The 22260-nt window shown below is 48.8% G+C and overlaps 1 protein-coding gene across 1 annotated transcript; it reads left to right on the plus strand.

Moving 5' to 3' along the window:
* Window positions 1-1382: 1382 nt before the first annotated feature.
* Window positions 1383-8214, plus strand: RSAD1 (radical S-adenosyl methionine domain containing 1). Its single transcript, XM_082679187.1, has 9 exons — window positions 1383-1537; window positions 1928-2061; window positions 2178-2382; window positions 5101-5466; window positions 5635-5698; window positions 6121-6268; window positions 6462-6516; window positions 7292-7395; window positions 7531-8214. Exons 1-9 carry the CDS (start codon window positions 1451-1453, stop codon window positions 7646-7648), a joined length of 1281 nt encoding a protein of 426 aa, XP_082535313.1. The 5' UTR covers window positions 1383-1450; the 3' UTR covers window positions 7649-8214.
* The last annotated feature ends 14046 nt before the right edge of the window (window positions 8215-22260 follow it).

The following is a 22260-nucleotide window of genomic DNA, read 5'->3' on the forward strand; positions in this document are numbered from 1 at the left end:
TTTTAAAAAAAGACAGCTTTATTGAGTTATAATTCACATACCACCCGATTCACCCATTTAAAGTGTTACATCAATGGTTTTTAGTATATTCACAGATATGTGCACCCGTCACCAGAGTCAATTTAAAAAATGTTCATCACCTTTTAAAAAGAAACTCCATACCCTTTAGCTATCATCCTACATCCCCCTACTCCCCCGTCCCTCCCAACCAACCCAATTTTCAGTGAAGCTGGGGCTTCGTCCTTGATGGGCAGATAAAGCAGGCTGTAGCTTGACCCAAGAAATAAAAACAGCTGAGCACAGCGATTTCCAGTTCACAGAGACAGAAAGAAAAGTTCCGTCTGCTTGCAAGCCTTACCTCCCAGTGTGTCTGGCCCCAGCGGCAGCAGCGTCCTCTTTACTTTTTAGAAAATGAACATAAGTTTAGGGTATTCTGAGTGCCAGGCATTATACACATACAGGTGCATCCGTATACATTTCCTGTTGAAATTCTCCCAATGACACCGTCAAGTAGGCATTAGCCCCATTTCACAAACTATGAAACTGAAACTCAAGAAGTTCAGTGACTTGCCCAAGGTCACACAACTGGAATTAGGGAACCCAGGTGACTGACTCCAAGGCCCATGATCCTTCCACTTTCCGGGACAGTTCTTCAGGTGCCTGCTTGTCCAGCCCTTCACCTGAACCCTGTCTGTCCCACATACAGCATCTCTGACACTCCTCACAGCAGGTGCCTGGGGTTGGCGTGACCCAGGAGTTGACAACCTACTCTCCTGGCCAAGCCCATTCCCCCCGGGATTTTCTGCTCTTGCAACATTCAGTCCAAGTGCCCTGTCCTACCCCACTGATTCCACATCCCTTGTAACAGACCCGCCTCGCGGCACGGAGCACACCGGCCTGGTATCCAGCAAGTGCTGAATTAAAATCGGTTGCCTGTTGTCTCTTGTTGGTTTACGTCCTGTCTCATGCACCTGTACTGTGCCCTGGCCTTATGCATCTGGATAGCCCCAGCGCCCAGCTCTGAACCAGACACATAAAATGTGAAGGAACCCATCGAACGAACTAAGAGTTCCTGGATTGATCCAGGAACTCGCCTTCGACGGGGTGCCAAAAGCTGCGGAGCTCCCCGCACCCCTGCCGCCGCCAAAGGACGGCCGGGCGGCTGCGGTGAGCGCACCGGTGCCCAGCAGGTGGCGCTGCGGCCCCGGAGCCCTCCCGGTGGCGCTGCGGCCCGGAGCCCTCTCGGCGGCGCTCCGACACAGGGCGCGGCCACGCAGCCCCTTTCCTTCCGCCCGGGCGGCCCACCCGGCCCGGGTCAGCGCACACCGGACGCTTTGCACTGGGTTTGTCTCGATCTCGGGTCCTGGCCCGCGCACCGGGCCTCCCCGCCACAGCGGGCGGCACGGCGCTCCCCGGTGTTCGGGCCCGCGGCTGGGTGAAGGCCGCCAAGATGGCCCAGAGGCGTCGCCTCGCGGAGGACGCGGGAGGACCCCGGGGTCCTACGCCCGGGAGCCAGCGCGCAGCGCTTTACGTCCACGTGAGTGGGGAGGGGAGGCGGAGGCTCGGGCGCGGAGGGCCAGAGGCGAGGAGGCGCTTGTCGCGCTGCGAGCCCACCTGCCGTCTTTCCCCGCTACCAGACGAGGTCTGGGGCCCTTTCCCTGGCAGGGAAATGTCTTGGTCCGGAGACCTGAAGTCTCTGGTGCTCACCATCTCGTTGACCTTGACCAAGTGATTTCCCTTCTGAACCTCAATTTCGTCCTATTGAAGTGGGCTTACTAACCCCCTTGGGGAGTTGCGTGGCTTAGATGCGGTAGCCACTGTTGACTGACCTAGGAATGGGGATGGGGATGTGTGCGACTGAACCCTGGAAGTGGCCAGGGCAGCACAGGGTCATCTCTCGTCCTTTTCACACGCCCCCTGCCCCCAGTGGCCCTACTGCGAGAAGCGCTGCAGTTACTGCAACTTCAACAAGTACATCCCCCGCGGTGTGGACGAGGCTGCCATGAGACGCTGTCTGGTGACCGAGGCTCAGACGCTGCTGCAACTCAGTGGGGTGCAGCGGTGGGTACTGGGGGCTGTAGGCGGGGTCTCGGGAATTATGTGGCCGGTGCATAGGACAGGTGCAGGCATCCCGTAGGGCTCCCCCACGTCTCATCTTCTCCATCCTCTTTCCCTAGAGTGGAGTCTGTGTTCTTTGGTGGGGGTACCCCCAGTCTGGCCAGCCCCCACACTGTGGCAGCTGTCCTGGAGGCAGTGGCCCAGGCAACTCACCTGCCTGCAGACTCTGAAGTCACATTGGAGGCCAACCCCTCTTCGGCCCCAGGCTCCAGGCTGGCAGCATTCCGGGCAGCAGGAGTCAACAGGTTGTCCATTGGCCTCCAGGTAACCCATCTCACCCACCTCATCCTAGGGCACCCAGGATGTCTCTCCTGGGTGATCACGTTCATTCATCGGGCAAACATTTATTGAGCTCTTTCTGGGTGCCAGGAACCTGTAGGCACTAAAAAGTGTATGGTGACGCTTTTGTAAGTACTTAATTGTCTGTTTCTGTGGTAGAGCAGAAGCCCTGTGAGGCAGGGATCGTGTATGCCTTTGTGTTCATCACAGTGTTCCAAGCACTGTGTGCTTGGCACATAGTAGATGCTTGAAAAAGATTTGTTACATGATTGGAGACCCAGGAGGAGGCCAACAGGTGGTCAGGTCACTGCAGCATGATAAAGTCTGCTTATAAAGGGGGTCTCTACAAAATGCTCTCAGAGTACAGCCTGAAGGCCGTCTCAGTCTGACAAGATCATAGAAACCTTCCTGAAGGACATGATGTTTGAATGAGGAAGAGGAGTCCACCAGAGATGAGGGTGTGGGAGGAAAAGACACAGGATTTGGAAGAACTTGCATGTTTGGGGGGACCTGTGAGCCATTCCTTGTGACTGGAGAGGCTGGGGACAAGGCTGCAAGCTAGGGCCCAGCGTCTTCAGCACCATACTAGGAAGTTTGGGGTTTCGCTTAGTGGTGACAAGGGAGTCACTGAAGGTTTTTAAGTCGGGGAGAAACATGTTCCTCGCAGGTTGGCCCGTGATATTTCCATAGCCAGTATTGTCTCCCTCCTTCAAATACATGTACCATTTACCATAGAGTTTGGGGTCAGGGCTTTGTCCTGATGAGACATATTGAGAGGGACACGCCATTTCTGAGATACTCTGGCCCCAAATGCTTACATATCTTGAATCTAATTGTGAGGAAACACCTAAATTAAGAGACTGTGTGTGTGTATCGTAAGAACAGGTAACATGAGATCGAAGTACCATCTGAACAGTTTTTTAGTGTACAGTACAGTATTGCTAACTATAAACACAGTGATGTACAGGAGAGCTCTAGGACTTATTAAGAGACATTTTAAATAATTTATTTATTTAGGCCGCACCATGCAGCTTCCTTCCCTACGAGACATTTTTGAAAACAATTAGCCCGGGGACTTCCCTGGTAGTCCAGTGGGTAAGACTCCACACTCCCAGTGCAGGGGTCCCGGGTTCAATCCCTGGTTGGGGAACTAGATCGCGCATGCATGCTGCAACTAAGAGTTCGTATGCCACAACTAAAGATCCCATGTGCCGCAACTAAGAACCGGCACAGCCAAAATAAATAAATAATTTTAAAAATAATAATAAAATAGAAAATTAAAACAACTAGCCTGTACTCTTCAAAAATGTCAGTGTCATAAAAGACAAAGGCAGGATGAGGATCTCAACTAAAGGAAACGAAAGAGACAATGATAGCTGAATGCAATGTGTGACCCGCGACTGGATCCTGGATTGGGGTGGGAAGAGGAAATTACTACAGCAGATATTTAGGGACAATTGGCCAACTTTGAATAAGACTGTGTCTTAGACAACAGGATTGTATCAGTGTTACATTTCCTGAACTCAATAATTAGATTGTGGTTGTGTAAGAGAATGTCCTTGTTTTTAGGAAATACACATGTAATTATTTAGGGGTACAGGAGTACAGTATTTAAGTTTTTTACATTTAAATAACCACATTGCGGGGGCTTTCCTGGTGGCGCAGTGGTTAAGAATCCGTCTGCCAATGCAGGGGACATGGGTTCGAGCCCTGGTCCGGGAAGATCCCACATGCCGCAGAGCAACTAAGCCCGTGAGCCACAACTACTGAGCCTGTGCTCTAGAGCAACAAGAGAAGCCACCACAGTGAGAAGCCTACACAAGGCAACGAAGAGTAGCCCCCTCTCTCCGCAACTAGAGAAAGCCCGTGCACAGCAACAAAGACCCAATGCAGCCAAAAATAAATAAATAAAATAAAATTTAAAAATAAATAAATAAATAACCACATTGCAAGTGCTCACTAGCCTGTGGCCAGTGGCTACCATATTATACTAAAATGTTCTATATCTGCACTGACCAATATAGTAGCCACTGACCACATGCTAGGAAGCACTTAGAATGTGGTTATTTAAATTTAATTAACTTAAAATTTAAATAGCCACATGAGATTAGTGTCTACTGTATTGGACAATGCAGATACAGAACGTTTCCATCCTCGCAGATGGTTCTTTTAGACAGCCCTGGTCTATAACTTACCCTCAAATGATTCAACATAATAATAATATATGTGTATATTTAGAGAGAGAGACAAAGCAAATGTGGCAAAATGTTAATTGGTGAATCTGGATGAAGGTGTTTGTTGAGCTTTTCTCGCAACTTTTCTATAGGTTCAAAATATTTCAAAATAAAAAGTAAAATCAAAAAAAGATGGTTGGCTTTGGAGTCAGTCCTAAATTCCAGGTCTGACTTCGCCATTGTGTGACTTTGGGCAAGCTGCTTAACATCTCTGAACTTGTTTTGTCGTCTGTAAAATGGAGCTAATGTTGGAGGGTTGTAAGGATAAATTAGACGCTGCGTAGAAATGCTTTGCATATAGTGACTCTTCAGTGAATGGTACCCCTGCTACTGGCTTGACCTTCCACCTTCCAGCCCCCTGCCATGTCCTGTGTCTTCCCCTGTATCTGTGTCTGCAGTAAGGTCAGTCAGGTGTTTCCGTCTCCCTCTGAGCTAGCCTGCGTGCTTACACCTGACCCTCTCTCTCCAGTCCCTAGATGACACTGAGCTCCAGCTGCTGGGGAGGACACACTCAGCCAGTGATGCCCTGCAGATGCTGGCGGAGGCCCGGCGCCACTTCCCGGGGCGTGTTTCTGTGGACCTGATGCTGGGGCTGCCGGCACAGCACGTGGGGCCGTGGCTTGGGCAGCTGCGGAAACTGCTGCGGCACTGTGATGACCATGTGTCGCTCTACCAGCTGTCCCTGGAGCGGGGCACCGCCCTCTTCACCCAGGTGCAGCAGGGCTCCCTTCCTGCCCCTGACCCCGAACTTGCCGCTGAGATGTACCAGGAGGGACGGGCAGTCCTTCGGGAGGCTGGCTTCCGCCAGTATGAGGTCTCCAACTTCGCCCGGAATGTAAGTCCTGTGGCTGAAGGTGGGGCCTGGGCAGGCTGAGGCCCTCTTTGGGGAGAAGGGTGCTTCCGAAGCCTGAGATGGTGGGACATTCTAACCAGGTGCCCTTCCCTGAGCAGAGACAGGCCCACCTGCTTCTCTCTGCACTGACTATTCCCTCCCTTCCCACAGGGGGCGCTTAGTACCCACAACTGGACTTACTGGCAGTGCGGTCAGTACCTTGGCGTTGGACCTGGTGAGTCCCCTGTGAACCTTAGGTGGGATGACTCAGGAGAGCAGTGTCACGGCTGTGTGCTCTTGGGCCACTTATTAAGCTCTCCAGGCCTCTGTTTCCTCGTATGTAAAGTGTGGCAAAAAAACACTGTTGACTTCGTAGAGCTGTTGAGTATGTATGTTGAGGCACTGGGTGTAGTGCCTGGCACTGTGGTTCTCGATCTTTAGTGTGCATTAGAATTATCTAGACTGCTTGTTAAAACCCAGCTGGGTCCCAACCAAATTCTAGAATTTCTGGAATTGGACAGGGCCTGAGAATGGACATTTCTGGCATCTGAGATGCTGTTGGTCCAGGGGCCACACTGTGAGAACCACTGATTTAACATCTGGCAAGCACACAGTGTTCGCTGCTATTAAAGTGGGGGCGGTTGTTGATGTTGTCAGGAGCCCATGGGCGATTTGTACCCCAGGGGGCTGGGGGCCACACCCGAGAGGCTCGGATCCAGACCCTGGAGCCTGACAACTGGATGAAGGAGGTGATGCTGTTTGGTCATGGCACCCGGAGGCGCATCCCCCTGGGCGAGCTGGCGCTGTGAGCACCTGAGGGCTCTACCCCAAGAAACACCTACCTGCACATCTTTGTTTCCCACCTTGCCCTGCCCCCTCCCCGCCCCATATTGCGTGATTCCCCATAAACCCCCCCTACGCACATCCCAGCATAGGGTGTAAAGAATGGGAGAAGCGCAAGTCTCCTCTCCAAGACCCCTTATTGGTTTTTCTTTCAGTCTGGAGGAAGTTTTGGCCATGGGACTACGCACAGATGTGGGGATCACTCACCAGGTAAGAGGTCCAGGGGTCTGGCACGCTGCTTTCTCCTCCTAGGCCTCGCAGAATCACTCTGTCTCACTCTCTCTTCTACACACACACACACACACACACACACACACACACACACACACACACACACACACACACACACACACACACACACACCTCCCATTCCTCTGGGACTGGCAGCTAGAGGTAGGGCCTTGGTCCAGCAGAGGCCTGATGGGCAGGAGTGATGAGCAGCGTAAGGCAATGGTGAGAACCCTAGACTAGGGCTGCAGAGAGAGCCGGGCTCTAGTCCCCGTCTACCGCTACCTTAGGCACACATCCCTTCACCTCTGAATTTCAACTTTCTCAGTCGTCTAAGGGAATAGACTAGATTAAGAGTTTTCAAATATTCTTAAAGCAGCACTGAAAGCTCAGATAGAAAGTGCAGTAGATACAGATCAGGCAGGCTCGGAACCGCTGTGGATGAAGTCAGAGCCATCGAACTCTGGCTGGGGCTGACCGTACTCTGGCCAGCACAGGGGGAGGGGAGGAGCAAAGGGAGACCTGGCTTGGCTGGGACCTGGGTTTGGCCTGAACGTGGAATGGACTGAAGGTGCCCACCTCCCTGCTGGTCCAGTGGCCTGGTCCTGGTGTGCATGACAGTCAGTTTCTGAGATCGCTGTGTTGGATTGGACCCACCCCTCATCCCTCACTGCACCCCCAGACAGGTGGCCTGGAATAGCCCCGCCAGCTCCCCACCTTGTGGTCCCTGCATCTCTGCCCCTTCTGGTCTCCCCAGCACTGGCAGCAGTTTGAGCCCCAGCTGACCTTGTGGGACCTGTTTGTAGCCAACGAGGAGGTGCAGGAGCTGCTGGAGCGGGGCCACTTGCTGCTGGATCGCAGGTGTGTTGGGTGGGGGGAGGTGAGAAGGACGGACAAGGAGGGGCCTGTGGGTGCCAGGGCCTTGGCACTGGTGGAGGGTGATGATTGAAACTGGTAAGAGGGCACAGTCCCAGCCAGGCCTCTTTGTTTTTCCAGGGGTCTTCGGTGTTCCTGGGAGGGGCTGGCTGTGCTGGACTCCATGTTGCCGACCCTTCTATCTCGGCTCCAAGAGGCCTGGCAGCAGAGAACTCCCTCCCCTGTGCCAGGAGGATAGTCACATGTTGCTGTGTCCCAGCGACACTGCCGTCTCCACTGGCAGGTGCTGTCCCGGCTCTGGTCGCTGCCCAGCCCTGGCCTCCCCAGGGGAATGGCTGCAGTGAGGCAGATGGGAGGACATTTCTGGTCTGGGAACTGGCATCAAGTGTACCCACCACTGCCAGAGAGGGAGGAATGGTTTCTGTGGGTGCCTCTCATCAGTTGACTCTAAACAAATCCTGGCTGGCAAGAGATGCTGAGAAATAGAGCTCTCAGGCTTCCTGCTCCTACAGTACAGGACAGGTCGTGGATGTCCAGCACAGCAGCCTGCCGGACTCTGAGAACAGTGGGAAAGATCAGAGCGAGCCTTGCCGCTTCCCTTTCGGTAGCCAGGATATGTTTGGGCGTCAGGAGCCTCACAGTACTTCAGAGTGCCCCCCAGTCCCCTCCCCACTGCAGCCTTTCCCCTTGAGAGAGTGAAGGTGGGGGGAGCTAAGAGGGAGAGGAGAGGGGAGAATTCAGGAAAGATCAGAGCCTGGTAATTCTCCCCGGCCTTAATAAACCCATGTGGAGCCTGCCTTGACTGTGGTCTTATCCTTTGCCTGGGCTTTTTCTTGGAGTGTGGGATCCTGACCTGGGGGCTTGAGCCTTAGTCTAGGGCTGAGATTCCTTCCTGACAGTCATGTGCCCAGGGATCTCAGCATTCATCAATGATCCTTGCCTAAATCAGTGATTAGATTGGGGGTTGCAGAATGTTAACTTCTGACTCTGTCATTGGATCTATGTTCATTAACTGGCGTGCATCCATTAAAAAAAGAGCTTTCGGGGCTTCCCTGGTGGCACAGTGGTTAAGAGTCCGCCTGCCGATGCAGGGGACGCGGGTTCGTGCCCCGGTCCGGGAGGATACCACATGCCGCGGAGCGGCTGGGCCTGTGAACCATGGCCGCTGAGCCTGTGCGTCCGGAGCCTGTGCTCTGCAACAGGAGAGGCCACAGCAGTGAGAGGCCTGCCTACTGCAAAAAAAAAAAAAAAAAAAAAAAAGAAGAAAAGAACTTTCCCCTTTTTTTTAAGGGCTGATACCTATAAATTCTATGCAGGGTTTGGGGGGCGGTGGGGAGGGAGGCATTTTCCTGTGAAGAGGCTCCATAACTCATCATATCAAAGGGTGCCCTGATGTCAAAGGTAATTTAGTACCCTTGCAAATCAGGGCTTGCTAAGCTCAGTCTCTAGCTGGGTGACTAAGGATAGGGTTCCCCCCACCCCTCAGAGGTGAGCACGTGCATTTCCCACGTGCCTGGTGGGTGTGAATATCAGTCCTTCTTTGACCTGTGGTAACATGGTAAGTGTTAACTCCCTCTCCTTTATTTATGAAATATTCAGCAAGCACTAATAGTGTGCCAGGCTCTGAGCGGCATGCAGAGAGGAATAAGACCTGTCCCAGCCCTCGAGGAACTCGCCACCATGTTGATAGATGTGTGAAGAGATAAACTCCAGGGTTATCAGTAAAGGTGTGTAGATGGGCTGTGGAAGCCTGCAGTGCATTTGGTTCTGAGGGGCTGGGAGGAGGAAAGGGGAAATGGTTTTTTCTTACTACCTCCTTTGGCCCCTGCGCAGCTTGCGGGGTGACCTGTGCTGCCTGGGGAGCCTCTTCTCGAGCCTTCCCCTGATCTTGATATTCAAGATGTGAGCACGGGGCCAGAGCAGGTGCGCCATCAGATAACCTGGGCCCACTCAGGTTTCTCCCAGCTGTCAGGGCTCGTGCCACCTGAGATGCCTGGGCCCTCCCTGCTGGGGCACCACATGAGGCCTGTGCAGAGGGGCTGGACGGGAGCCAGGTGGGGATGGCACAGGTCACCTTCTGTGACTCAGCCTCCCACCCTCACCAGGTGAATCAGAGTCTCTGGAAGGTGGAGCCCAGGAATCTAGTTTTTAAATGTTTCCTGAGTGGCTCTAGTGATCAGGCCGGTTTGAGAAGCCCTGTCATCTTCCATCCTGAGAGGCTGGGATCAGGAGAAAAAAGGGGAACAAGGCTAATTCCAGACCTGACCAAGTGGAGTGAGGTCCTTCCCTCTGCGTCCAGACCTTCCTGGGCTCATCCGTCAAAGGGGTTCTCTTCCTCCATCTGAAGACTTCTGTTGTCATCTTTTCACCTGTCCTGTTGAAAAGCATACGGACACAAATAAGAGCGGTGAACAAGCTACTCTGATGATGAGGTGATGAGAGGATTTGGAGAAATGTAATGTATGTGAGTGTGTGGTTACAGCTTGAAGGCCCAAACCTTCCCCACCTAGAGTGCTGACAATTTTAGGGCTGACGACTGAGCGCCCCCCGCCCATGCCCAATCAAATAGAGTAAAGTAAGCAGGACAGCTATTTTAATTTGCCTTTTATGTATGCAGACATTCAAAGAGGCCCTCTAACTTGACTCAAGTCATATAAGTAAGTAAGAGAACTGGCGTAATACTTCTGGACATCTAGAACTTTCTGTCACATTGTTGTTTTATTCTTACTGTGGGTCAGGTTGATTGACCTGTCTCTTAAATTAAGCAAAATCCTGGGCTTCCCTGGTGGCGCAGTGGTTGAGAGTCCGCCTGCCGATGCAGGGGATACGGGTTTGTGCCCTGGTTCGGGAAGATCCCACGTGCCGCGGAGCGGCTGGGCCCGTGAGCCACGGCCGCTGAGCCTGCGCGTCCGGAGCCTGTGCTCCGCAATGGGAGAGGCCACAACAGTGAGAGGCCCTCATACCGCAAAAAAAAAAAAAAAAAAAAATTAAGCAAAATCCTGACCTCTCTCTGGCCCCTCTGCCTCAGGCTTGAAGCTGCCATCTCTGCCTGGTGCTTGGTCTCAGTGTCTGTATTTTCTCTCCTGGAGCACCCACATGTCCCATCTCCATGAGACCATCCACTTCCTGGGAAAGAACTGCATTCTGCAAAGAAAGGACTTTAAGTAATAGGATTGCTATAAACTGAATGTTTGTGTTCCCCCCAGAATTCATATGTGGAAACTTCATCCCTAGGGGGATGGTATTCAGATGTGGGGCCTTTGGGAGGTGATTAGGTCATGAAGGTGGAGCCCTCATGAATGGGATTAGTGCACTTATGAAAGAGACCTCAGAGAGCTCCCTGGCCCCATCTCCTGTGTGAGGACACAGAGGGAAGACAGACAGCTACGAACCAGGAATCAGGCCCTCACCAGACACCAAATTTCCTGGCACCTTGATCTTGGACTTCCCAGCCTTCAGAACTGTGAGAAATAAATGTTTGTTGTTTAAGCTACGCAGGCTATCGTATTTTTGTTATAGCAGCCTGAATGGACTAAGACAAGGATGAAATAACTTTGTGGTAGCTTGTTTTATTGTTCAAAATGTTTACCATTATATATCCCTGCCCCGTTGAACCTGGGAAGGGCCGTAAGACTTGCCCAGCACAGATTGTAAGAGCCAGAGGGTGGTCTGCCATTTCCTTCCTCCACCACAGAGACCTGCAGGGTTCAAATAGAGGCTGTTCCGTCCACCTGGGTCCTAGAGTGAAGAAGTCGTTGGGCAGAGGAGCGGCCGACCACTAGAGACAGGAGCGGGAGTGGGACGGCAACACTCACTGCTGTAAACCAGTAGATTTGGGGTTGTTTGTTACTGCAACAATATAATTGAGACTAAACTGCTTGATCCAGTTTGTAATCCCACCATTCAAAGATTAGCTTCTTTTAGACCTTGGTCTGTATCTTAGCAGGAATTCTTACATGCAAGCGAACATCTTTAGATAGACACTCTTACAAAAAGGGGAAAATACACATCTTGCTTTGGAGCCTTCTTTTTCTACCTCAGATGTGGTGGGCATTTTTTCATGTCACATTTGTATCTACATCCTATTTTTTTAGTGTAGCTTCCTAGTGTACCACTGCATGGTGATCCCGAAATTTAGTTTACCAATTCCTTTTTGGTGAAACAGAGGGCTTAATTTTTTATTTTTATAGAGGCTGTAACGAACATCTCATGTAAATATTTTTATGCACTGGCTTGATCATTTCCTTAGGCTTAGGCTAAATCCCAAGGCGTGGGGTTGCTGACTCTGAGGAGACGCGCCTCCCTCGTTTGGATACAGGAGGCCTGGCAGTTCATGCCCTTGCCAGCCCGCTGGTCGTCAATAGCAAGCGTGATCAGTTTTTCCAAATGTTTCCAATCTGGAGAACACTTTTTTTTAAATAGATTTATTTATTTTTGGCTGCGTTGGGTCTTCGTTGCTGCCCACGGGCTTTCTCTAGTTGCAGCGAGCAGGGTCTGCTCTTCATTGCGATGCACGGGCTTCTCATTGCGGTGGCCTCTCTTGTTACAGAGCATGGGCTCTAGGCGCGCGGGCTTCAATTGTTGTGGTGCGTGGGCTCAGTAGTTGTGGCTCGTGGGCTCTAGAGCGCAGGCTAAGTAGTTGTGGCACACGGGCTTAGTTGCTCCGCGGCATGTGGGATCTTCCTGGACCAGGGCTCGAACCCATGTCCCCTGCATTGGCAGGCAGATTCTTAACCACTGTGCCACCAGGGAAGCCCTGGAGAACACTTTTAACCCTCACTTTATTATCAGCTAACGTACTGTCTCCCTAACTTAGGCAACGATTTTGGTCCACCTGATTACTCTTGAGTCAGAGAACAGAGGGGATGCAGCCTCTGGGGCCACCCAGGTAGAAGATCTAGGTGGGACTGTGCCCATGTGTTCAGATTGCCTCTGAACTCTTCTCATTCAGACCCTGCTTCTGGGAGAATCCACATCTTCTCCCTCCTCTTTTCCTCTTCCTGCTTTCTCTTCTTTTCCCTGAGGAGATTTTTAAAGCCAATTTTTAAAATTATACAAAGAACATTATAGAAACATTAGGCAGAATTCTAAGTGAAAAAGGAAAAAAAATCTACAATTAGTGACCCCAACAAATTCAACTGTTTGTGCTCCCTTCCAGTCCTCATCCAAATGCATGCAAGACCTTTGCCCAGTTGTGCTCCTGACACATCTAATTTTTCATTCTGTTCCTTTTTCTTCTCAGTCTGTCATAAGCATTTTTCCATGTTCTTACATGGTCATCATCTTTCTCATTTTAATTGTTGCACAATGTTCCAATGGGTGAATAATAAGTATTACCCTAATGTAAGGCACTTAAGTGGTTCACTGTTTTTCTCTATTATAAATCATGCTGTAGTGCATGTTTTTATGGATATAGCTTCTTCCTTCATTTGAATTATTTCCTCAGGTCAATTCCCAAGAGTGAGATGGTTGGGTCAAAGGGTATGGATGCTTTAATGATTCGTGGTGAGACTTGTTATATTGTTTTCCAAGGGGCTTTTCCTTTTTTTTTTTTTTTTTAATTTTCCTGCTCAAAAAATAATAATGCTCTTTTTCAACCATATAGAAGAAAGCAAAGCTTCTAGTATCCAGGAATTACCACTATGACATTTGGTCAGCCATCCCTCCGGACATCTCTTGATGCATAGATGTACATATCTATGTAGAAATAAAATAGTTTTTCACAAAAGGGATCATACTCATGTGCCAGTTTTGCAACCTGTTTTGTTTTTTTTTTTAACTCAAAAACATGTCCTGGGTTTTTCTGATTGGTTCTGCCACCACCAGTGCCTGTGTGATAGCCTAAGGTAGTACGATAATAGCTGTCAGTCAGGCATGGTGCCAAGCATTTTATCTGCATTAATTCATTTAAGCACCACAACAACTCAATAAGTTCTGTTATTATCATGCCCACTTTACAGAGAAATTGACTGCCCCAGGTCACATAGATAGGAGGTGATGGGGCTCATACTCAAGCTGAATTCACTGAGGCTCCAAAACAGATGCTTCTATAAATAATACATCAATATATTCTTAATGTAAAAAGTAATAATAAATGTAAGCAATACCATAGCATAGTCCCTTTTACACTTCCACATAGGTTTGATGTGTGTATCAGTTAAGTTCAGGTTCAACTGCACATGACAGAAAATCAGAGTAACATAAGCTTAAGCAAATAAATGTATTTGTCTTCCGCATAAAGGAAGTCTAGACAAAGCATTTCAGGGCTAGCATAGTGGACCCATGGTCATTGGTCATGAAGAACACAGGCTTTGTGCTCTGTATCTTCATTTCATAGCATCCATCCCTAAGATCTCCACATGGTCTGATATAGTCCCTGGAGCTCCAGCCATCATGTCTGCATTCCAGGTAATAAGCATTTTGCTGCTTCCTTACCATTCCTAATAATAGAAGGGCTTGGTTAATAAAAAAAGGGTGAGACTAGATATTGAGGCAATCAGAAAACAACTTCCCAATCCTTTTCTTTTTTTTTTTTTTCTTTTGTTTTTTGGCCACGCTGTGCAGCATTCGGGATCTTAGTTCCCTGACCAGGGATCAAACCCAAGCCCCCTTCATTGGGAGTGTGGAGTTGTAACCACTGGACCGCCAGGGAAGTCCCCCCCAATCCATTCCTATGAATTTACACATACAGGTACATATATTAAAATATAGTTTAAAAAATAATCTAATGTGTTAACAGTACCTTGTTTCAATTTACATTTTAAAGTTTACCAACCAAATCAAATGTTCTGCATTAAATATTTGTTTACTACTATTGTGTTCTGTGCACAGGTAAGCTCTTTGCTTATCTTCACTTAGCCAATTGCTTATTTAGCCTTAATGATTTCCTGATCGAGTTGAATGAATTGTTTACATAGATAAATAATTACAAGTATATTAACTCTTTGTCTTATTCACTGCAAGTATTGCTTCCAGTATGCTGTCCTTTTTATCTTTCATAGATTTTTATTTTTTTGGAAGTGAGTTTTCTAGAAATTTCAGATATTTATATTTTGAGTCTATCTTTTGCCCTGTGACTTTTTCTGTCAGTTCCGGGCTCCAGAAATATGGTCAACTTTCAAGTTGGCTTTCTCCTCCCAGGAGAGGCAGTCTAATGTTGACGGCTGTGTCCACCTGGGACCAAATCTCTACGCTGCTGCTTTGCACCTGTAGGACTTCCCTGAACTGAGATGGGGTTTTCTCGACTGCTTAGTGAAGGGGTTGGACCAGCCCCAGGTTCTCAAACCTGGCTCTGCATCAGAAGTACCAGCGGTTCCATGAAATGTGCATTCCTGGGCCCCCCTAACATCTATAGAATCCAAATCTCTGTATCCAGGGATCTGTATTTTTAAATGCTCTCCAGTGAGCCTGATGCTCAGACATATTTCAGAAACTCTGGACCAGCCAGTGTCAGAGTTGCTTCCTGTGCTGGGCTCTCTGAGTAGTGAATGAGAGAAGGCAGCAGCCCTTGGCCACTGTGTCTGTCGAAACCCCTTGGCCCTGCCTCTTCCTCTTGGGTCACAGCCCCCATTTCACATCCAGCCTGAGCAGTAGCCCCTTCTTCCTACTTCCTCAGGGGTGGAGGGTGAGGTTAGGTGGCGGTCAGGCTCCTGGGGTGTGGCCTGAGGGGCTGCTACAGCAATGCCTCCATGAGGGGCCAGTATCATTACTAGCTGGTAGCCTTATTTAAGTCACTCACCCTGTGTGTCTCCATTTCCTCACCTCTGAAAGCAGGCACCATGCCTTCCTCAGGGTTTTTGTAGGGCTGGAGATGATGGATGGATGGATGGATGGATGGAGAGAGACTAGTGCAGTTCCTGGCACAAAGTGCACATTTGACAAAGTGGTAGTTACTACTATTAGTGTTTTCATCGTGATTTACAGTTTCCTGGGCATGCTAGCCCTAAGGAAGGAGGTTCCAAGCAAGAATTCCTGGTTCCTGACAAGACAAAAAGAGACCTGTCATTTCTTTGTGATGCTGAAACTTGTCAGTAGGTAGCCCTGGGCTTCTGGAAAATTCCCCCCTTGGCCCAGTGTAGAACTTGCTACCTTGCAGGTGGGTGTGGGCCACAGGACAGCCTCCAGGCAGTGGCGCCCATAGTAGGAGGAATGTCCCTCACTAGGTGACTCCTCAGACCAGTGCTCCTTGCCCTCCCCCAGCAGGTCAGACTGGAATGGCCCCATTCCTCAGGTGGCTGACCTATGCAGGTGGGGCTGCCCCTACCTGCCTCCAAGACCCTGACACCCGGGAGACACTCCCACCAGAGTGTGCCTTTCCTTTGCCCCTGCCTCTGGATTAGGTCTCTCCTGGTGCCCATTGCACCTCATCCTCTCCAAGACCTTGGGCCTCCTTACCTCCATTCCTGCTATCCCTGACACAGCTTGGGGCTTGCCCTTGCCCTTGAACCTTACCAGCTTACACAGGCCTCACTTTCTTGGCCGACCTTTCTTATTTTGATTAGGACCGAAGTGAGAGGCCAGATCCCCTGTCTGAGGCCTTGGCAGCCATGATGGGAGACAAGGCGGGCAGGGCCTTGGCTCACAGAGGCTGCTTTACATCACTGGGGAAGCTGCCATTGTTCCCCACTGCCCTCAGTGTCCCACCCCCCACAACCCTGTATTGACCCTTCAGATGAATTCATGAACAATAAAAGGTGAGCTATGAAAGCTGTCAGGCAGGCTGTCCTAATCTTTATTTTATTTATTTATTTATTTATTTATTTTTAAATTTTTTAAATTTTTTGTGGTAAGCGGGCCTCTCCCGTTGCGGAGCACAGGCTCCGGACGCGCAGGCTCAGCAGCCGTGGCTCACGGGCCCAGCCGTTCTGCGGCATGTGGGATCTTCCCGGACCGGGGCATGAACCCGTGTCCCCTGCATCGGCAGGCGGACTCTCAACCACTGCGCCACCAGGGAAGCCCAGGCTATCCTAATCTTGAATAAGGTCTGAAGGTCCAGGGACAAGTTAAGGATCCTACTCCTTAAACTGAGTTTGAGCGCAGGAGCGGTGAATGATTCCCGCCCGGGTCCCGGGGTGTGAGTGCTCGTGTTCAGCCCTGCCGCTTAATCTTGAACAAGGTGCTTCACCTCTCTACACCCCAATTTCCTCAACTGTAAAATGGGAGTGCTCTACCTCACATGGTTGTTGTAAACTTTCAAGAACTTAGGACACATAGCTAAAACAACCAGAGAAAATATATAAATTAGATTTCATCAAAATTAAAAAATCTTGTGTCAAAGCACACTATCAAGAAAGTGAAAAGAAAACCGCAGAATGGGAGAAAATATTTGCAAATTGTGTATCTGAAAAGGGTCTACTATCCAGAATATATAAAGACCTCCTACAACTCAACAACCAAAAGACAAACAACCCAATTAAAAAATGGGCAAAGGATTTGAATAGACGTTTCTCCGAAGGAGATATACAAATGGACAAAAAGCACATGAAAAGCTGCTTGACATTATTAGCCATTAAGGAACTGCAAGTCAAAACCGCAGTGTGATACCACTTCACACCCACAAAGGTAGTTATAATTTTAAAAAAGGAAAAGAAGTGTTGGCAAGTACATGGAAAAATTGGAACCCTCACACGCTGCTGGTGGGAATACAAAATGATACAGCTGCTGTGGAAAACAGTCTGGCAGTTCCTCAAAGAGTTAAATATAGAATTACTATGTGACCCAACAATCCTACTCCTAGATATGTACCCAAGAGAGTTAAGAAACATATGTCCACACAAAAGCTTATATCCAAATAAATGTTCATAGCAGCATTATTCACAATAGTCACAATGTGGAAACAACTCAGATGCCCATCAACTGATAAATGGATAAATAAAGCATGGTATATTAATACAGTGAAATATTACAATACAGCAATAAAAAGGGATGAAGTACCGATATGTGCTATGTGGATTTAACCTTGAAAACATTATGCTACGTGAAAGAAAGCAGCCACGGAAGGCCACATATTGTATGATTTTCTGTTTGTGAAGTGTCCAGGACAGGCAAATCCATAGAGACAGAAAATAGGGTAGTATTTGCCAGGGGCTGAAGGCAGAAGGGAGTGGGGAGTGACTCTTGATAGATACAGGTTTCTTTTTGGGGTGATGGAAATGTTCTGGAACTAGACAGTGGTGGTGGTGGCACAACCTTGTGAATATAGTAAAAACCACTGAAGTGTACACTTTAAAGGGTAAATTTTATGTTATATAAAATTTTATGTGAATTATATCTCAATTTTTAAAAACAGAGGTCAGTACGCATAAAGTGCTTAGAAGGCTGCCCAGTCCATGATAAACCCCCAGTAAGGTTAGTTGCCATTTAAACTCCACAGGTCTTATGGGTTGGTCCACATAGACAAAAGGAAAAAAGTCCTGAAAGGCATGTTAGAGATATATTCACATTCTTAATATACGTTAAAGCATTTTGGCATGCAGTTTCTTCTTTCATTTTTCATACTCAGTGTTGATTTTACACACTTTATACATATGTACATATATAATAAATATAAGCATTTGTTTGTTGTTTTAAATTTTTATTTCATAATCACTTTATATATTTTTAGGATATGAAATGAATTTTCAAAGCTCAAACTTCTTTTTTGTTTTTGAAGCCTCAGTTGGGTTGAAAATCCAGGCTACTATGTGGGTAAGCTAATCTGCTCAAAGCCAGGCCTGTGATGGAGCAGGGCGCTTACTGACCTTGGGCTTGAAAGGTCTGAGACTGAGGCTTAGCTCTGTTGCTTACAAGCTATGTGACCTGGAACAAGACTAAGGTTGACAGATTTAGCAAATAAAAATACACCCAGTTATATTTGAATTTCAGATAAAACAATGAATAAGTTCATAACAACGAAATATTGCATGGAACATAGTTATACTAAAAAACTATTTGTTTTATCTGAAATTCAAATTTAATCAGGCATTTTGTATTTTATCTGGCAACCCTAGATACAACCCTTAACTTCTGTGAAAGGAAAGAGTTTTTGAGTGGAATCATCTTTAATTCTCACAACTCCAGAAGTTAGGTGACCTGGCCCAAGGTCACCCAGCTGGAAAATTATTGAGCAGGGGTTCTAACTTGGGTGTGTCAAGTTTGGCACGCTCTGCTAAAATGGAACTCAGGGTAAGCGGTGCTCTACTTAATGAAAACATGGGAGTCCTGAGCTAACTTGGTAACCACAGAAGCTTTCATTGACTGAGAAGGAGTATTGAAAAAGAGTTGGAGTATCAGATTTGAAAGTGTTTATATGACTCTGTCTATATTAATTTCCTATTGTTGCCATAACAAATTACCACAAACCTAGTGGCTTAAAACAACATAAATTTATTATAGTTCTGGAGGTCAGAAGTCTGAAATGGCTAAAATCAGGTGTGAGCAGAGCTGTGTTCCTCTGGGGTCTCTAGGACAGAATCTGTTCCTTGTCTTTTCCAGCTCCTAAAGGCTGCGGCCTTTCCTGGCTCATGGCCGTGTCACTTCGACCTCTGCTTCCATCATCACATCTCCTTCTCTGACTCTGACCCTCCTGCCTCCCTCGTAGAAGGACCCTTGTGATTCCATTGGGACTATCTGGATAATTCACGATAATCTCCCCATCGCAAAATCCTTAATCACATCTGCAAAGTCCTTTTTGCCTTGTAAGGTGACAAATCCACAGCTTCTGGCAATAAGGGTGGGGACATCTTTGGGGAGCCATTATCCTGCTTACTGCAATGTCGAAGAGAGAAATTATCTAGTGGGTTTGAGGGTTCTGGGCCTTAACTAGAATCCCTTTCATCTGTACAGTTTTCAGAGTACTTACACACTTTTTTTTTTTTTCTCGCATTGATCCTGGGAAGTCAATGAAGACATTGTTGAGCCCCTTCTGCAAGGGAGTAGATGAGACTCAGAGGGGGAGGCATAGGGCCTGGGTTGCACAGCTTGAAAGAAACTCGGGCCCAGGGCTTTTAATTCAGCCTCCTCCTACCTCGTCCTCCAGCAGCCCCAGTTCTAGGCCATGGGCCACTAGGACAGTGTCCTCACTGGTGGAATGGGGCAATTCTGCAGCTACCCCCACAATCTAGAGGATGAAGGCCCCAAGGTGAGCCATTCCCTGGGCCCGGATCCCGTCCCTAGCAAGCAGCCTTCTCCTGATCAAGACAAGGAGAAAGGATGGGGGCTGGGGCAGAGAACCTTCCTTTTGGCGGAGAGCCTCAGCCCAGAGCCCCAGAACTCGATGTCCATCCATCGCAGACACGTCCTTAACAGCAGCCCAAGCAGATGGTCCCAGGGCCTGCGATGAGACTCCCGCACGAGGAGGGAGCTCTGATTCTTAGGCAAGTCGTGCTGCAAACCTCCCAGGGATGTGTCACTGTGGTTTACGGTTTTGCCTTTGAGCGCTGCTGCTCTGGAGGAGCTAGGCTCTCTTCCTGTCCCTCAGGTATTGGAAGGCAGCTACCATGAACCCACTGACGTTTCTCTAGGTTTCCCCCATCCCTATCCTCTACTGATGGCCTGCATGTACCAGACACCACTCCAGGAACTGGGATACATCCCTGAATCTGCCAGGCAAGGCTGCTGCTCCCTTGGACCTTACGCTTTAGTGGGGGCAGACAGACAGACCATACAGAAATTGGGATAAGGATTCTAAGGATAGCAAAACAGGATGAGACATTAGAGGGTGACAGCAACCCTGTGAGACCAGCACTGTCCCACCCGGAAGAGGAGACGGATGGCCTAGGACGGGGCAATGTTGAGATGCAAACCCATGTTTTACTCAAAAGACTCCTTGCTCCTAACCCCTATTCTATGTGGCCTCCAAAACATTTCCCGTGTCCTTCTCCAGAAGGGAGGAAGAGCAATTTGAGCCTGGAGGTGGTGACCGGAGTCTGAGCATCATTCCTGAAGCTGAAGTCGGTTCATCCTGGGAAGTGTCCAGCTGTGGCCTGGCTTCAGGGCCAAGAAGTATGTGAGATTCCTGCTGCATGTTAGCTGAGCAAGTTTCTAGTAAGAAGGGGAGTGGTGTGATGAGTCGTTCAAGGGGGCAGCCAGATTTTAAGGGGAATGAGACGGATGTGGAGAGTGAACCAGCTGTGTGTGGGGAAGGCCAGATGTAAGGAGGGAGGCGATGCAGATGATAGGGGACAGGGACAGGCGTGTGTGTGGAGGTAAGACAGAAGCTTTAGGATGGACTAGGAGGCACTAGGGGGTGAGCGAGATGCAAGGGTCTTCAGACAGACTGCTGCAGCCTCAGGCTTTGGGAGGGCGGCTGTCCCTGGAAAGGGATGATGCAGCCTGTGGAAGAAACACACTTTCTATTTAGGGAGGCCGTTTAGCCTCTGCAAAGAGTAGCTGCCCACAGGCCTGGCACCTGGCTGCGTGGAAATAAACAGAGACAGGAAGCAATAATTGACGTCATGTCCTCTATCAAACCAGCCACCTCCTCCTCTCCGGGCTTGAGGAGGTTGCTCAGAGCTGCCGTGCTAGGAGGAGACTGCAGTGGCTAAATGACACTGTCCCCTGAACTTGTGCTTTATCCCCTCTGGGATTGGCTCCTGCTGTGTCCTCATGTGGAGTGCCTGCCACCCGACCTGCCTGTTGAACTCTTGTCTTCAGCGGCCCACCTCAAATGCTACTCCCCTAAGAAGGCTCGCCTAGCACTTACATCCTGCCTTTCCCAAACTGTGATTAATCCCTAGCCCATGAGCACATACATTAGAGTTGGAAACCCACCTTCAGATGCCCCAACTCTTTTTCTAAGGCACCCTGAACTCAGCCCACCCCACGCCAGGGCCACGCGAGTGAACTTCAGGAATCCCTGGAACTGAGTGCAAAATCATATGCAAAACCAAATGTGCAGAGGAATGAATGAACAAAGTACGGTATACCTGTGCAATGAAATGTTGTCCAACCATAAAAGGGAATGAAGTACCGACATGTGCCACAACACTGATGAACCTTTACATTATACCTAGTAAAAGTAGTCAGACACAAAAGGCCAAATATTGTACCATTCCATTTATAGGAACTATATCCAGAACAGGCAAATCAAAAAAGACAGAAAAGTAAGTAAGTGGCTGCCAGGGGCTGAGGGGTGGGGAGGAATGGGGAGTGACTGGATACAGGGTTTCTTTTGGGATGAGGAAAAAGTTCTGGAATTAGAAAATGGTGATGGTTACATGACATCGTGACTGTACTAAGTGACACTGAATTGTGTTCATTAAAATGGTGAATTTTATGTAACATGTATTTTACCACAATTAAAAAAAATCAAATGTGCATTTCTGGGGAGAAGTTTCCTAGCTTTCATCAGATTCTCAAAAGGTTAACCAGCTCAGATCTGGTCCGATAACTTCATGATGAAAATGGTGATATGGAGACACAGAAAGGGGAGGCACCTGCCCAAGGTCACTCAGGGGCTGGTGGCAGAGCCCTGCCAGGTTATGTACCTGCCTGACCACGCCCCTCTCCCGCTCCCTTCTTCCCTTGTCCTTTAACCTACACTGTACCCTCCCTGAACAGCCCCCAGGCCTCTCTCCCACTCCCAGCCAGGCTACCCACAAGCTGTGTAACTTCCCAAAGTTCCAAGACCTTCCGGAAGCTGAGTGCATGGATAAGAGTTTCATGAGTGTTTGTCTTGTTGGCTAGAGTGGACCCTAAGCTCCTAAGAACAAGAGGAGATGTTTACTTTCCTCCATATCTCAGAGTTCCAGTGGCAGCCATGGATGTGAACTGGTCCTATCTCCCTTCAAGAAAGGGCTTGCTGTTCTCCTGCAAGGAGGGCAGTTAGCTGACAACCTCTGAGTGAACATTCTTTTCCCAGATGTCCACACT

This window comes from Grampus griseus (genome assembly GCF_964374135.1).
Source record: "Grampus griseus genome assembly, chromosome: 20".
Classification (NCBI taxonomy): Eukaryota; Metazoa; Chordata; class Mammalia; order Artiodactyla; family Delphinidae; genus Grampus; species Grampus griseus.